Source organism: Amblyomma mixtum, chromosome 3, assembly GCF_055824585.1.
Source record: "Amblyomma mixtum isolate Tamu chromosome 3, ASM5582458v1, whole genome shotgun sequence".
Lineage (NCBI taxonomy): Eukaryota > Metazoa > Arthropoda > Arachnida > Ixodida > Ixodidae > Amblyomma > Amblyomma mixtum.
This window is the reverse complement of record NC_143014.1, coordinates 88,774,905-88,789,367: the sequence shown is the minus strand read 5'-3', so window position 1 is coordinate 88,789,367 and position 14,463 is coordinate 88,774,905. Positions and strand designations below refer to the sequence as shown.

At 49.3% G+C, this 14,463-nt stretch overlaps 1 protein-coding gene across 1 annotated transcript in view; it reads right to left on the bottom strand.

Annotated features, from left to right (window-relative positions):
- Positions 1 to 903: 903 nt before the first annotated feature.
- Positions 904 to 14,463, bottom strand: part of HGTX (HGTX homeodomain transcription factor) — a 31,768-nt gene continuing 18,208 nt past the window's right edge. The window contains exons 2-3 of the mRNA XM_089576942.1: positions 6,782 to 6,951; positions 904 to 3,797 (exon numbers count right to left, since the gene is read on the bottom strand). Of these exons, the coding sequence (XP_089433068.1) occupies positions 3,573 to 3,797; positions 6,782 to 6,951 (395 nt within the window). The 3' untranslated portion in view covers positions 904 to 3,572. The remainder of the gene's footprint in view (positions 3,798 to 6,781; positions 6,952 to 14,463) is intronic.

Sequence of the window (14,463 nt, the reverse complement as noted above, 5' to 3'; positions counted from 1 at the left end):
TATCTTTCGTGCATCTTGCGTACGCCTTGACTCCAATGAATGACATATGCTTTGGAGCGGAGAAAAGACACAAACACACAGAACACAAACACGCATGGAGAAAAGCAAACGGGCGGTTGCCGGGTCCGCGCTTCGCCGTGTGTTTCGAACACAACCGACTTCCGCCCCTCCGCTCGTGAAACGGTGGGGAGGCCTAAAAGAAAATGAAAAGGTGGCTCGTTAACTGGGAATGACAAACAGATGTATGAAAGGATGCGCTCGCTAACAAGTCTAGGTGGTCGAGCCGATCGCGCCTCTCGATCGTTCAGTGTGCGGAGAAAATGCAAAAACCAAGAAAATAATTCTATTGAAGGCGGGGCCATGACGTCGCCCTGTGACGCACTCCACAGACACCACGCCTCCGGCTTACACCGGAGAACGAAGGGGTGATTTTGCCTTGCCGAGCCTACTCGACGAGGAGCGGGAGAGAAGAATTTCGAGGAGGGAATGGAAGGAGAGGAGGCTCGCTCAAAGAGAGGTAGAGAGTGTCTGCTGTGCTGGGGTGGGCACAGGCCCTTTAAATGTTGCACCACTGCGCCAGTGGTGGTCCAAGGATTCCCCGCGATCTTTCAAAGAGAAGGAGTACTTGCAAGGGAGAAACCTCTAATGCTATATCGCACTGTACACTTACGGGTAGGCTAAGCGTCGTGCAAGTTTTCTGTTTCATGGAATTCCTCCCGCAGCAGTAGAACGCGTGCTACGGTCATGCCGATATATGCCATTGTGCTCACTGATGCTGGCCTTTTTATCAAGGCACCTTGTTTGAATATTTTTTCTTCGCATCACAAAGGCACAGTTGTGCAGCTTGTACTTACATGGAATGGTAATAATCCTGAAGAAAACAAATAACTCAAAAGCCTGGCATTTAGTTTGGAAGATGTCGTTTTTTATTGTTCTTATTGCTTCGGCAAAAAGACATTGTAAATAACACAGTCATTTAAATATACAGAACCAGCACATACCCGAATGGTGCGCACGCGGAAACGACAAGACATCAAACATGAGGTCAAGTCATCAATCTTCATCGACAAAGCAAAAAGAAAAAGAAAAATCAGAAGCTGAGGTCTGCGTACGGAATCAGTTACCGTGGAAACGCACTGCACAAATGCCATGAGATTTTGAGGACTCTGGCCTTGTACTCTAGTCTCCAACTTGTCGAGATCACATGGACTGTCGTTGTCGTAAGCCTTCACTATGCCAACAGACAGAGTGAAATACTGTCTATAGGCGGAACATTTACGCTCGACACGTATTTTCTCATACATGTTGGTTTCGTTCGGGACACATTTACGCTAGTGGCACATGCAGCAGAGCAGTCTAGAAAGTTGTGTATCGCACAGTTCTTTGCTGTTTTTCTTGCGCAACAAGACAAGCGACAAAATAATCAGCCGAACGATGCATTTGCAAGGGTACGCATCAATTTAAGCACTTTGATAAGGATCGCAAATGAGGAGTTAAGATTCTACACTTTTGAAGACTTCTCTTTTTCCTAGCAATTTTGTTTTCTGCCCCATGAATGGCATACGCTCTTGCATTCAAAAGACAAGACGGATTCTACATTAGCTGCCTACGCTACAGAGTAAATTTCCACGTACAGGTTTAAGTCACAGCGTATATTTACACGTGCATACTGACGCACTTCATGCCAAGTAAACAAAGTAGACGATAAGGGGGCAAGAAAATACAACGTGATGCTCGCCTGGCCTTCCCGAAGGAGGTTCCCTTCACGCAGTCCTATGGGAAAAGGATTACAAGCCAAGCACAAGCGACAGGGGCGTCACTCTACTCCGTCTATTGAATGCTGCTTGGTGACGTTATTTGGGAGCGGGGCACGCTAATGGCAAGACATTGCAATAAATACAAGGCATGATTTTTACGCCACCACCCTTTTATTTGCTCACGCGCTCATCGTTGTTGATTACGTTCCGTAAAGCTCTATTTCTCGAAATGCTTTTCAACTTACGAATATCTTACCGCTCTATGCCGGCTTGTTTCCAACATCCGGACCCTCCTTTCTGTTTTACTTGTTTTTACGAATAACAGACGAAATATAAATTGCACTTACGTATAAACATACTTTAGATAGTTCTGGAATAATCTGTAAAAAATTACATCATATCGTTGTGATAACATGATTTGCCCGGCAGCCGGTGACACGGGTTGGCGCAAGGACCTGGCTAAGGAGGGTATAACGGACGTATATGTGCTCTACTGCATCTGAGTATTTTAATGCCGCCGTAATTTCTCACCCTGCTGCTTTTGTCTGGAACGGCAAGGCTTTTCTTGGGAAGCCAGTTCGAGTTGTATAGTCGACTTCGGGTTTTTCAGAGCAGCGTCACAATGTGCACGGAACGTTGTAAGGTTTTTTACTTGGCGTCTAGCGAACCAGCTGATGGATAACGCTAAATGATGCAGAGTCACTCTTACAATTCTCTTTGTGAAAAAAGTCGACGGAGAAAAAGCGTTTGTCAAAAACATTCTCAGGGCCCTATGCAGTTCATCGCTGAATATATCGTTTCGAATCAGCTTTTCTTTTCTTACTCTACTCGAGCATGGAACTCGAGAACTTTAAGCCGCATGACGAAGTTTAGCTACTTTTGTGGTTTTGGTTAGTGCGTTTCTAGACTGGCGTCGTAAAATGCGAAAACAAAATGTTCCTCCTAGTTATCCGATTTGATTACCGCAGCGTGTAAGACGTTCTGCGAAGCTCGTCATTATGTTTGAACAAAGAAGCAATCGACAGACTTCCAATGCAAAGCAGTGTACCAAACGTATCACCTTAAGCGTCGTCCACGTAGCACTCAACGTCTGGCACAGCGCTAGGAGGGCTCCGACAATGCTCGGAGGTTCACAGTATACCAGACACATGCACAATACGTATTTCATATGAAAGACCTAATCGAAGAACCGCGGGGTACACAGCAGCTTCCAGCGTATATCCGCCTCGTTTGAGCACACGCGAGCGCATTTTCGACTGCATATCTCGCGTGTCGAAAGCGTCGGCAACGGGTGCGTCTCTCAGAAGGAACTGACTTGTGCGACGAAATCGCCTTGTCGCGCACTCTTTCACATATCGGCGCGAACATGCGTGCTCGCGCAACTGAGGGATGGGTCCCGGGTAGGCGCGAACTGCGGCCTTCAAGCCAGGGGGCGCGCACGAAGTCACTGCGAGCCGGTGAGCTCCACTGACGGCGAGGCGGGCACAGCCGGTGGCTGCGACTAGGAAGTTGAGCCCTCGCTGGGCTGTGGCTGGGCGACCCGCGGCCACAACCTCAGAGTCCAGGGAGGAGCAGGAGGCGCATGGAAGACGAGTCCCAAAGAACAGGCGAGCGAACGCCGCGCGCGCTTCGCACGGTCTTTGTTTTTTTTTTCTTTCTGCTTCGCCCGCCCCGAGGTGTGGCGTTGCGCTCGAAGGCGCGCACAGTCATTATGTACAGTCTCTGGGGGAGGGACAAGTATGTACAGGGAGAACGCTAATGCACGGGGAAAGGAGAGGAGTATTGCACTGTGTGGAGGCGCCGCGGGCACGGGGCCTAGATGGAGGCTAAGCTGTCGGGCCGGCGGTCGTCGCGGTGGTGGTGCCGCAGCAGCGGGTCCTCCTGACGCATCTTCTTGGCGTCGCCGTGCTCTAGCTCGTCGTGGTCGGACACGTCTTCGTGGCGCAGCTGCTCTGCCTCGTTGTCGTGTTTCTTCTTGGCGGTGGCCATCTCCGCCGCGTGTTTCTTCCTCCACTTCGTTCTCCGATTTTGGAACCACACCTGCGCACCCAATGAGAGAGATATTGTCGTTACTATGGAAAGAGGTGTGCAAGGGATGAAGTGCCTGCCGCATGCACTGTTCGCACACTCTGTTTTACCGAGGTTTATGGTGAAAGCCATTTAAAAGGCTGATGCACTCAAAAAGTGGCGCACCATAGTTGAATGATGCTTTCAGCATGCCCTTCTACAAGCAACTGGAAGAGACCAGATCAGACATGCATACCCCCCGACGCACAAGATACACCGAAAAACTCCGCAGTAAAATATCCAAAGTCCACAAATGCTGAGCATGTGCCCTAATAACGTGCTCTTACTAACGCAGTATAACTGCCCCTCACATTTAGAGGATCGCAGATCGCATGTGCGCTGCATGCGAAAAATATTCTGTACAAAAGGAATTACAACGCTGCGTGTTTTGTAATATTTCTGAGACACGCTTTTAACGTGCTGTCCTGTCGTGCAAGGGAGCCAGCCCATGGTGTGGCATTTCGTTCTCGATGACGCGAAACAGGTCACGAGACATCAAGTTAAAAGACATGGCGAGCTCTTGAACGAAACTCCCCAAAGTGTACAAAAAAGCACTCAGGGACTCCCCTCAAACTCTTCTTTCACAATATGATGCCGACGTTAAAATTATATTTGATAATGTCGATTGGGACGAGTTTTAATATATCATTACTATTAGGGAACTGTATACACCTTCAGAAATATAATAACTGCTCATTACAACAAAAATGTGCGCCCATCCAAACAGGAAAGACAGAGGGGAAAAAAGCGCTCGCATTGCGACAAGGACATTACGAACACAGCGACTGAGAGGCGGATGCCGGAGCGTCAATCTACGCGTATCGTTTCGTCCACTCTCTAACCTCATAACATCATATGGAAAGCTGAAGCAGGCAGCCCAACGGCAGCATTTACGCGCCGATGCATTCAAAGCGGAGCGAATCGACAACAAATGTGCCACCTCATGGACCAAGTACACAAGACGACAACGAGGAGGCGAGCTAGCCTGTCGCTGTTGTCCACGATGGCCACGCTGGTGAGGTGGCACAACAAGCTGTGCCTGCGCAGCCTCCCCCCTCCTGGCACCCTAGGCACAGTAATGAAAGCCATCACCGCGGGCATCTGTTGATCGTCCCCCTTCCCTAGTGATTGGGCCTCTGGACGCGGCGAGAGCAAATGAGGCGCCCGCTGCTTCCCGTATGAGCGGCTCCATGGGATCCCGCTGCGGCGCGCCCGACTTGTGCAGGCACGCGACCGTTTCGCGTCGGCGGGGGCGAGAGGGCATCAGCGCGGCCGAATGAAAGGCAGTTAGTTCTCTTGTCCCGAGATTGGCGGTCGTTAGTGGACCAGCAGGGGCGCCATTTCACGCCTATTCAGGGAACAACGAGCGAGGCTGGAAAAAAAAAAAAGGGCCTTATTGTCTTCTGATTGCCCACTGGTGGTTACCAGATGAGCCGCACTCTGGAGGACCCCTCTTTAACCTTTCATCTTTTCTTTCTTTTTTGTTTTGCCCCTCTCGTTCTTCAAGCAGAGGCGTTACCGCCCCGCTAATAGCGTCTGTCGCACGTATAGCTCTCTACCAGTCTGTTTTTCTTCGCAACGAAAAAAAAAAAGTAAAAGAAAATAGCACTGGCCATTTTGAGCGATGGTCGATGACCAATACTTAAAAGAAGACAAGAATAAACGCGCCTCGAGAGAGTGCTGCTAAGAAGTCTAAACATATTCCTCCTGTCCATGCACACACACACAAAAAAAAAAATGTGCAATTTTTTTTAAATGCACGCATTTGTTCCAGCAGTAATATACCCTCTGTCACAGCGAAGCGTAATGGTGTTATCACTTATAATCACTACACGCGGGCAAAACACTTTCTGTTGGTGTCAGGACCAACCACATAAAACGCCTGCAAATTGAGCTAAGTTGCAACGCAGAAATTTGAAATGAGAGAAAGCTGTCAGAGCTGAAAGAGAGAGAGGCCGACCTCTCTTTCGGCTGTTGGGAAGTGTTCAGTAATAACGAAGAAGAAACCTGAGGTTCCCTGTAGGACACATTGCTATAGCATTAACGGTGCGTAATGACGCAGACAGAAATGTATTGAAAAGCTTAGTGTACGGCCACCTCAACAATCTGATGCCTTCAGTACTGTTCGCGACAGCTGCTCTGCACCTGCCGTCAACGGCAGTGCCCGTTTGTATGTATAACACATTTAATTTGAGACAACGCGAAGTGCTTTCAGGTTTAGGGGACATAATAAGCGCATTACTTTTTAAAGGATCGCGTACGTGCGGTATTCCGAATCACACGAACCCCATTTAAGAATGACACACTCTCACCTACCCCCTACCCCTTCCCCCCTCCCCCTTCCCCCCCTCAGAAAATAAAAATCAATAAATCAATTCAGGCTTACAGCTGTACGCTGGAATTACCAGCTACATCATCAAGGTTGCTCTCCTTTAATTTTACGATGCGCTCATCGACTTAAGAAGGGGGAAGTTTTAACTCTCCTTTCGGACTTGTCATCTCAACCCGTGGAAAGTGACTTCTATGAAACAGTGGCTCAGTGACTTCTATGAAACAGTGCAAGGGCGGAAACGCCGGGAACATCCCATCTGACCAATGGAACATTCCCTATATATTACTCTCTCTCAAAATCCTGCTTCGCAAGCATACGGTGATTTCATGCCATGATGCACACGTTATCTGGCGAGGCCTGCTGTGTATAAAAACCTGCCAGTCAGGCCCTGCCAACTGCTTTGACTTCAATGCGTAGACTTAGCCGAGCAACGCTTACGGTATAAAACAGTAGGAGTTCATTCTCGTTCAGAATACCCGTACAGGAGCCTTCAACCATGCAAAAGCTTGCGCTTTGGCTGAAATTCGCTTGTTGGCACGTTGGCTCGTAAATATGTGACAGAGAGAGAGAGAGAGAGAACAAAGGTTGCATGCAAGTGTAAGTGAGTGGAGACACGCCAACGTACTTTTACTTGACTTTCGGACATGCCAAGGGCGTAGGCAAGTTTTGCTCTCTCGGGTCCTGCGAGATACTTGGTCTGCTCGAAGGTCTTCTCTAAAACGTAGATCTGGTGTCCGGAGAAGGTGGGCCGTGTGTGCTTCTTCTTGCCGTCCTTGTCGAGGCAGCTCTGGGCCACTGCGTCAGAAAGACAGAAAGAAGCGCCGTCGTCAGCTGCGTCCGGCCGGCCGCGCTGTCGCCTGGCCTTTCTCGCCCCTGCCTCCTTACCTTACTCGCGGCCCAGAAACCACGGCCTAACCCTGTACTGCCCACAGGGCATGTGCCACGTTCCTTTCGCGCAAGAAGGCGACAGACTGAACCAACCAGTATCACTGGCAAAGGACGGGAATGAACTGCAATGACATCCGCGCCAAAGTGTTTAAGGAATGCAGTGTCACCTGTTCAGGAGGACAGTGGTGCATACCCATTTACTTGAGCCTGAACTATGCTGCAAATGCAGCACGCGCCCTTACGCAAATCGAGCAGTTGTATATTTGAGAGTTTTGTTACTTTACAGAAGAAGAAATCTCAGTTTAAAACGATAGCTTTATCCGCAGTTTTGACGAAACGGGCGCTGCACTGCGGCTGCGCAGCGGAAGCTCGGCTTGCCAGCACAGTCGAATATCGTCGTCGTAGTGTGGCGGCAAAAATATTAGGCGCGCTGTTGCCCGGATTCTTGTGTGTGGTGACAAAGATGGAAGAAGGGTAGATGGGAACTCACTGAATCCTGATGCGAGTGCGTAATGAGACGAGAGCTTCGGAGAAAAGAAATTTGGACGGCGGCTAAAGGGAAAATTCTCAGACGACATGGGACTGAGTGCTTCAACGTGGACCGCTTTGCCCGAACACAGATTTTTGTTCTGAGAATCAGCTTCATGACTGATGTCTCAATATTTGGTGTTTTCGCAGTTAGCAATGCCACCACCTTTGATGAGCAAGCATTGACCGAGGATAAAGGGCGAGTAGAGGACAAAGGATACAACACAAGTCAGTAACGGATCTCCGCGGTTCGTTTATAATTGATCAGGTGCGACGTCAGCTCTGAGTTTACCTGGCAGAGCTGTCGTCAGTTCACCGTCTGAACAGGCCTTTCTCAATTTATTTTTTCTTTTGTACCGGACATGCACAATGACCACGCAGTTCTGCATGGTTAGACAACAAACATATTTATATTTAAAAAAATCTACTCCGAGGATCCTATAGCGGTAATGACCAAGCGCTCAGCCTTGATTATTGAGAGTGGACACATTTCCAGAGCGAACACTGAAAAGTTTTCGTCCACGACTGCACTACAATCCTTCAGAACGTACGCGCGTAATGAACTGGTAGGTCGCTAACCTACGCCGGAACAGTATACAATTTCAGTCCATTTCATTCTGTACTTCGTCATGCGGAGTCAGGCAAAGCCACACTACCGCTGGGATCGGCCACTCAGAGCCGCAGGTGATGAAAACAAATCAGAACCACCGAGAAACATTTGCTCTGTTACAGCTTTCACAACACTCGCAAAAGGCAACTGCTCCGAAGAAGAAAAAAAAAAACTGCGCCCAAAAATAGGTTCTCCTGGGTTTTCACCTGTACGCCGGAATTTAGATCTGTAATTATTTTTGAAGACACGCTTGGTTAGTGACACTGCGTGCCACGGATGCTCAAAGGAAATTAAGTGGCCATGAAAGCCGAAGTTTTCCACCTTGGTCTAAGCGTAAGTTTCTTGACACTCCCAAGGTCTACGCTGCAACACAAAGAGAATGTCCCCGCAGTTGTTTAGTTTGTCTGCTGTACAAGAGGCTTTATCGACGATGGCGCTGATTTTGCTGGTCCGGTATGTCGGACGGATTTGATCACTGTGTTCTGAAGCTGTGCCTAAAGGTACGTCGGACGAATCCGGTACACTTTTTCCCCGGGTACGTCGCGCACAGATCCAATCAGTGCTTTTCAAAGTCCGACGTATCTCACAAAATTTTTCAAGAGTTGGTTGTCATGAGTATGACGGTGTGTTTCTGTCCGCTGTTGGTCGTAATGGTAAAATCAAGTTGACGCTTAAAAACAGGTCGCGTTGTGGTGTAGGTTTACCCACTGCTTTACCCATGTCTATACCCACTGGCCAGAAGGGGGCGACTCGAGTTCGTTGCGCGTACTTCGAGAGCGCGAGCAGTCAACTGTTTATGCGGCTACGTACACGACAACCATCATGTCTTTCGGCTGTTTACCGGTTGGCAGCCGACCACGAGCTGCAGAATTACCCTTGGGTATTTCCATGCAAACATGAGGCAAATGTGTTTTTCTGCCGTGTGCTGAAGTCCGTTTTATGAACGTTTAGGCTTTCATTGCGGCGATCCGTGTTCTACAGTCGAAGTTGAATGCGCGCGCGTCGCAGATCTGTTCATCTGTTCGCATGTGGCGGTGGCTGAGAGGGGCCGTTCGGCTCGTGTTAAGCTCGAACCCGTGGCAATTTAAACGCCATGTACAACGAACTTTCGCAAAGAACGTCGCCGTTTATCAGGAAGCTGATCGGTCACGCTTTCGGCTTTCCGGTTGCTCCTCGGTGCGTCGCAGTGGAGCACGTCTTAGCCTCCGCAGGCTCGTAGGACCATAGCCATAGCCGCTATCCAGCATAGACCTCAAAGAGATTCGGCATGCCTTTTGCCATGGCTGCGAGATAGAATCTGAAATTTTAAATTACGAACGTCTTATCCGTTTTCTGCTGTTAAAGAATAGCTAGCATAACATTTCTTACGCATTACGGGCAGGTGCTCTATACGGAGCGCCGCGGTTACTGGAGCTCGATCCCCAGAACGTATCGCTGCGCTTCAGAGGAGAGTGCAGAATCGCAGACGACGCATATGCTAGTGGTAGCTCGATTAAATAACGAGCAGATCGAGGTGACAGATTACGAGACAAGTGCTAAGCGAAGGCTGAGTGAATGCGTATCGTTGCTGGCGCGTACGTCGCGTCGCCTGCCGCCGTCGCTTGCATGACATCCGGTGCGAGAGATAACGATGCTATAGAAGCGCCCGACCAGGCGTGAAGACAGCGATCCTTGACAATTGTGGAATTACGGACATGCAAGAATGGGCGATCTTCGCTTTGCAGCTCTTCTGTGGCGAATGTGCAAGGAAGAGCGCGTAGGAAGCAACATGACCGAAATACATTGGACTTGACTAGGGCCTACAGCGACGTCTGCCGTACATTTAACGAGAAGCGACTGGGTACGTCGAGCGTATTTTTAGACACTTCGTTTGCTCTTCCTTTTCCCTGCAGTTCATCAGGGCTACTGCTGCTCCCGCCGGAGGATGGTTAATCTTCATCGTCAGGAACATTACGTCACTAAGAAGCAGGGCCGGATTAAGAAAAATGGGGGCCCTGGGCTAATGCGCATGTAGGCCACCTCTCCCTTTACCTCCATTGACCTCCCTGCCCGCTGTTACACTACTGGAATATATCCCTTGTTTCACTGCAATTCCACCAAATTAAAAAGAACAAACTGCGATCAATGGGATTGATGCAACAGGAACGCAGGAAAATATAACGTGACTCTTGGATCGCACGACACGTGTCCGTCTGTGGCCAAGGGCCGAAAGCCACGGAAGAGCCACGTGAGCCGACCGACAACTTGCGGAGCTGCATCGCAGCTAAATTGCTGCGCGCTGCGCGCGCCGCCTACTCTCCTCTTGCAGTGACATCGTACACAAGCTGATAGACGGGTTTTTGTTCACAACAGTGTTTTAATGCTAACGCATTAAAGAAAAGAAGGCTGAGGTAGCTTCCTACAGTTGAGCTGGGTGCTCCGGCAGCAACTAGGAAATAGAAACACTCGTTAATTAGTGCCTCGAGAGGGTATTATTAAAAGTTATTCAAAATTAATTTGATTACACGATGAATGTTTACTACTACCATCATAGGGCGCATTTGAATAGCAATATTTAAGTCCTGGATCAGTGGGCAGCGTGCTCGGTGCTGAGCCGAGTACCCTGGTTCAAACCCAGCCGCACGGCGGCCGCGTTTTGATGGAGGTGAAATGCAAAAAGGCGCCCGTGTGCTGTGCGATTTCAGAGCACGTTAAAGATCCCCAGGTGGTCGAAATTATTCCTGAGCGCTCCACAACGGTACCTCTTCTTTTTGCTGCCATGGTGGATCAGTGGTTATGGTGCTCGGCTGCTGACCCCAAAAGATACGGGTTTGATCCCAGCCGCAGCGGTCGAATTTCAATGGAGGCAAAATTCTAGACGCCAGTGTACTGTGCGATGTCAGTGCGCATTAAGGAACATCAGGTGGTCGAAATTTGCAGAGCCCTTCACAAAGGCATCTCTCACAGCCTGAGATGCTTTGGGGCGTTCAACCCCCCTACACCAATAAACCAATGGCACCTCTTTCTCTCCTTTCATTCACACCTTCCTCCCTCCTCTCAAGACAAGGTTGAGGCGTCCACCTAGAAAGGAGGCAGTTACTGCGCCTTTTATTTCCTCAAAAGTTCAATTTCACCTGACTCTACAAAACCAATCCCAAGAAAAAGAACAAACAAAATAAATTGCCCCAGCCGCGGCGGTCACATTTCGCTGGAGGCAAAATACTAGAGGTCCGTTCACTATGCGATATCAGTGCACTTTAAAGAACTCGAGGTGGTCGAAATTATCCGGAGCCTTCCACTACGGCGTCCCGCATAGCCGGACTTGATTTGGGACGTTAAAGCCAATAAACCTAAACATAAAACCATAAACGAGCGTCTCGCTTTCCTATAGTGGCCGCCGGAGCACACAGTGAAACTGTGGGACTTCCAAGAAGCTAGCAGAGCCTGATTTGCTTTTGAATTTGGTAAAGCTAAACAAGAAAACCCGGTGTTGTATAAATAATTCTGACGACGAAATGTCATCTCTGTGCGAAATTCGAACTTGAACAATCCACCTGTGTAGCTGAGAGAAGCATTCTACTGCGCGCATTTATTTTCTCAACAGTCTGTATATAATACTAGCACAAGTAGACTCCGCTTCAAATTCCACTTTGCATTTTAGTTTCGTTTTTGCCTCCCTGCTCTAATCATACTTGTGACACTAAAGCGTTGCATTTGTAAGCCATGCAGAGGGCGCAAAGGAAGTATTTTTTACATCGGATATATGTGTGGTTTAAAAATTAATTAGTGATTTTTAGCGGATTATGAAAGCAGTTCCAGCAGAATGCTTGGCGGCGAGGCGAGAGTCCTGCCTGTTATGCTGACGCCAGGATTCTCAAACGCACTACACCTTGAACACTACACGTTGAGACGCCACTGGACGGGGGGATTGACAGGAAACCACGAAAACCCTTCTGCAATCCGTAAGCAAACGCCTATATCGCTTCGTAAGAAAGGGGGCCCCCTCCGAGGTGGTGGGGGATTCCTGTTCTCGCAGCTCGACAAGCTCTCCCGAACTAATTAGGCTAAATGAAGTTACATTTGTGGGGGCCCGCCTTCTTGTTCTGGTTGTCTCACTTCATACGTGTCACTCAAAGTTCCATTGCCCGTGGTTTCATATGCTAAGCAAGTTAGAGCAAATGGGCCCCTTCTTCTGCTGTCGGAGGTGAGGCCCTGGGCTGCAGCCCCCTCAGACCCCCCCCCCCCCCCCCCCCTTAATCCAGCGCTGCTAAGAAGAGAAACAGGCAGGCGTGTGTGAGACTTGTTATGGTGCCGCATGCGCATTTCGGAATCTCCATTCAAACTGCTGGCATCTATGACTTCTGCTTCGAAACATCACGTAGTTCCTTCTTTGCCCTCCTGAACAAATGATATTGTGCATATATCTATCGATTATATATATATATATATATATATATATATATATATATATATATATATATATAATCTATATATATCTATCTAGGTTAGGTTATTTGTAAACATAAATACCCCCGTCATAACATAAATGACAGCCGTCGCCGTAGCTCAGCGGTAGAGCACCGGACGCGTAATTCGGAGGTCGTGGGTTCGGATCCCACCGGCGGCATGTGGTTGTTTTTTCTTCTGCTTTTCTAATCAATTCGCTTTAAGCGATAACACATTCAGTAATATTATAAATTGATCAACACCACAAATTAAATAAATTAATTTAAAAAAATCCCCTGTGCCCTTGGTTTCTGTGGCTGTTGGCTTCTGTCACTCCCAAGGTTAGGTTATTTGTGAACATAAATACCCCCGAAAGCAGAAGATTTGACAGCCGTCGCCGTAGCTCAGCGGTAGAGCATCGGACGCGTAATTCGGAGGTCGTGGGTTCGGATCCCACCGGCGGCATGTGGTTGTTTTTTCTTCTGCTTTTCTAATCAATTAGCTTTAAGCGATAACATATCAGTAATATAAATTGATCAACGCCACAAAATAAATAAAAAATTAAAAATCCCCTGTGCCCCTTGATTTCTGTGGCTGTTGGCTTCTCTCATATATATATCTAGGACGAACAAGAACAACGAAACTCTTTGTAAACTCACGGCAGTTCACTTGAAAACTGCGGATTCATATGTCACTTGATCGGAGCTTTTTCTGCGCTTTCCCGTGTCACTTTTATCGCGTCTGAACGTAGCTGCATTGCATTCGCGTTCTTCTGACTGCTTGTGTGCCAAAATCAAGACAAAAAAATTTCGATGAACCCAACAAAAGCGCAATAAGGTGCCCTTTACACGTGTTTACACGCATCACTTGAGCTTACTGCGCCTCGTCCCCTTCCATTAGACGCGCTTCTCGCTCACTTGTTTGTCCCACCCGGTCTTCCCTTGAACGCATGCAAATGAAAGGAGGCAATCGCGCGCACCTGAGGGGCGCCACAACCGCCGGCCGTCGGTGATTTCACTGCGCCCCAGAGCAGCGGCTCCGGAGGCGAGGGGAGCCCGCGCGGTGAGCGATTATTTGCTGCGCGCACTCCGGTGGCGAAGAATTGGCTGCGAACGCGCTCCGCGGGCGCCTGCTGTCGCTGCCTGCCGGCGGCCGACAGAGCCGCAGCTGCTTTGCCAACGGCTCTCGATATTGGGTTGCGAATCGCGGGACGCCATAAACCAGCTCCAGTCCTAATGCACACGGGGGGCCCGGAGGGGGAGAGCCCCGCATTTTTGACAGCTCGCTGGCCCCGGCGTCGCTCGCCATAAGTCAATGCGGGCCGCGCGGAGCCGCGCGTCAAATATATGATATTGACATGTCTCGACACCGCGCGGCCCTGTTGCGATAGCGGCGTCGCGCCGTTTCGCTCTATTTGTGCTTGCTGTTTTTGTTCGTGTTACACGAATTGCGGGGCTCCGGCCGCACTCCCCGCCGCGGTCGCGCGGCTGGCGGTTTGTTTCGTTCCGCGCCCGATAGACACGTGTTCTCTCTCGATAAGTGGATGCGGGAAATGACTGGAATGATTTTCTCGCGGTTAAGGCGTATTGAGCGGCCCCAAGACGGAAGGGCGCCCCGTTGTATATAGATATATAAACGCCGGGCGTATATCGGCGCGCCCGGCGCGATGATGAAAAGCTGTTCAGCGCAGTTTAATAGCGGCGCATTTCAATGCGCGGCTACACTCGTCACGTGTTGCCGGTCCACTCTGGCCCCGTGGGTAGCCCCGAAATGAAGGGATGCAGTCGTGTGGGTAGGTGCGCGATCTCCCGTGCCGAACGGACGCGGATTTTATTCTGCTCGTGAGTGTGGCGCAC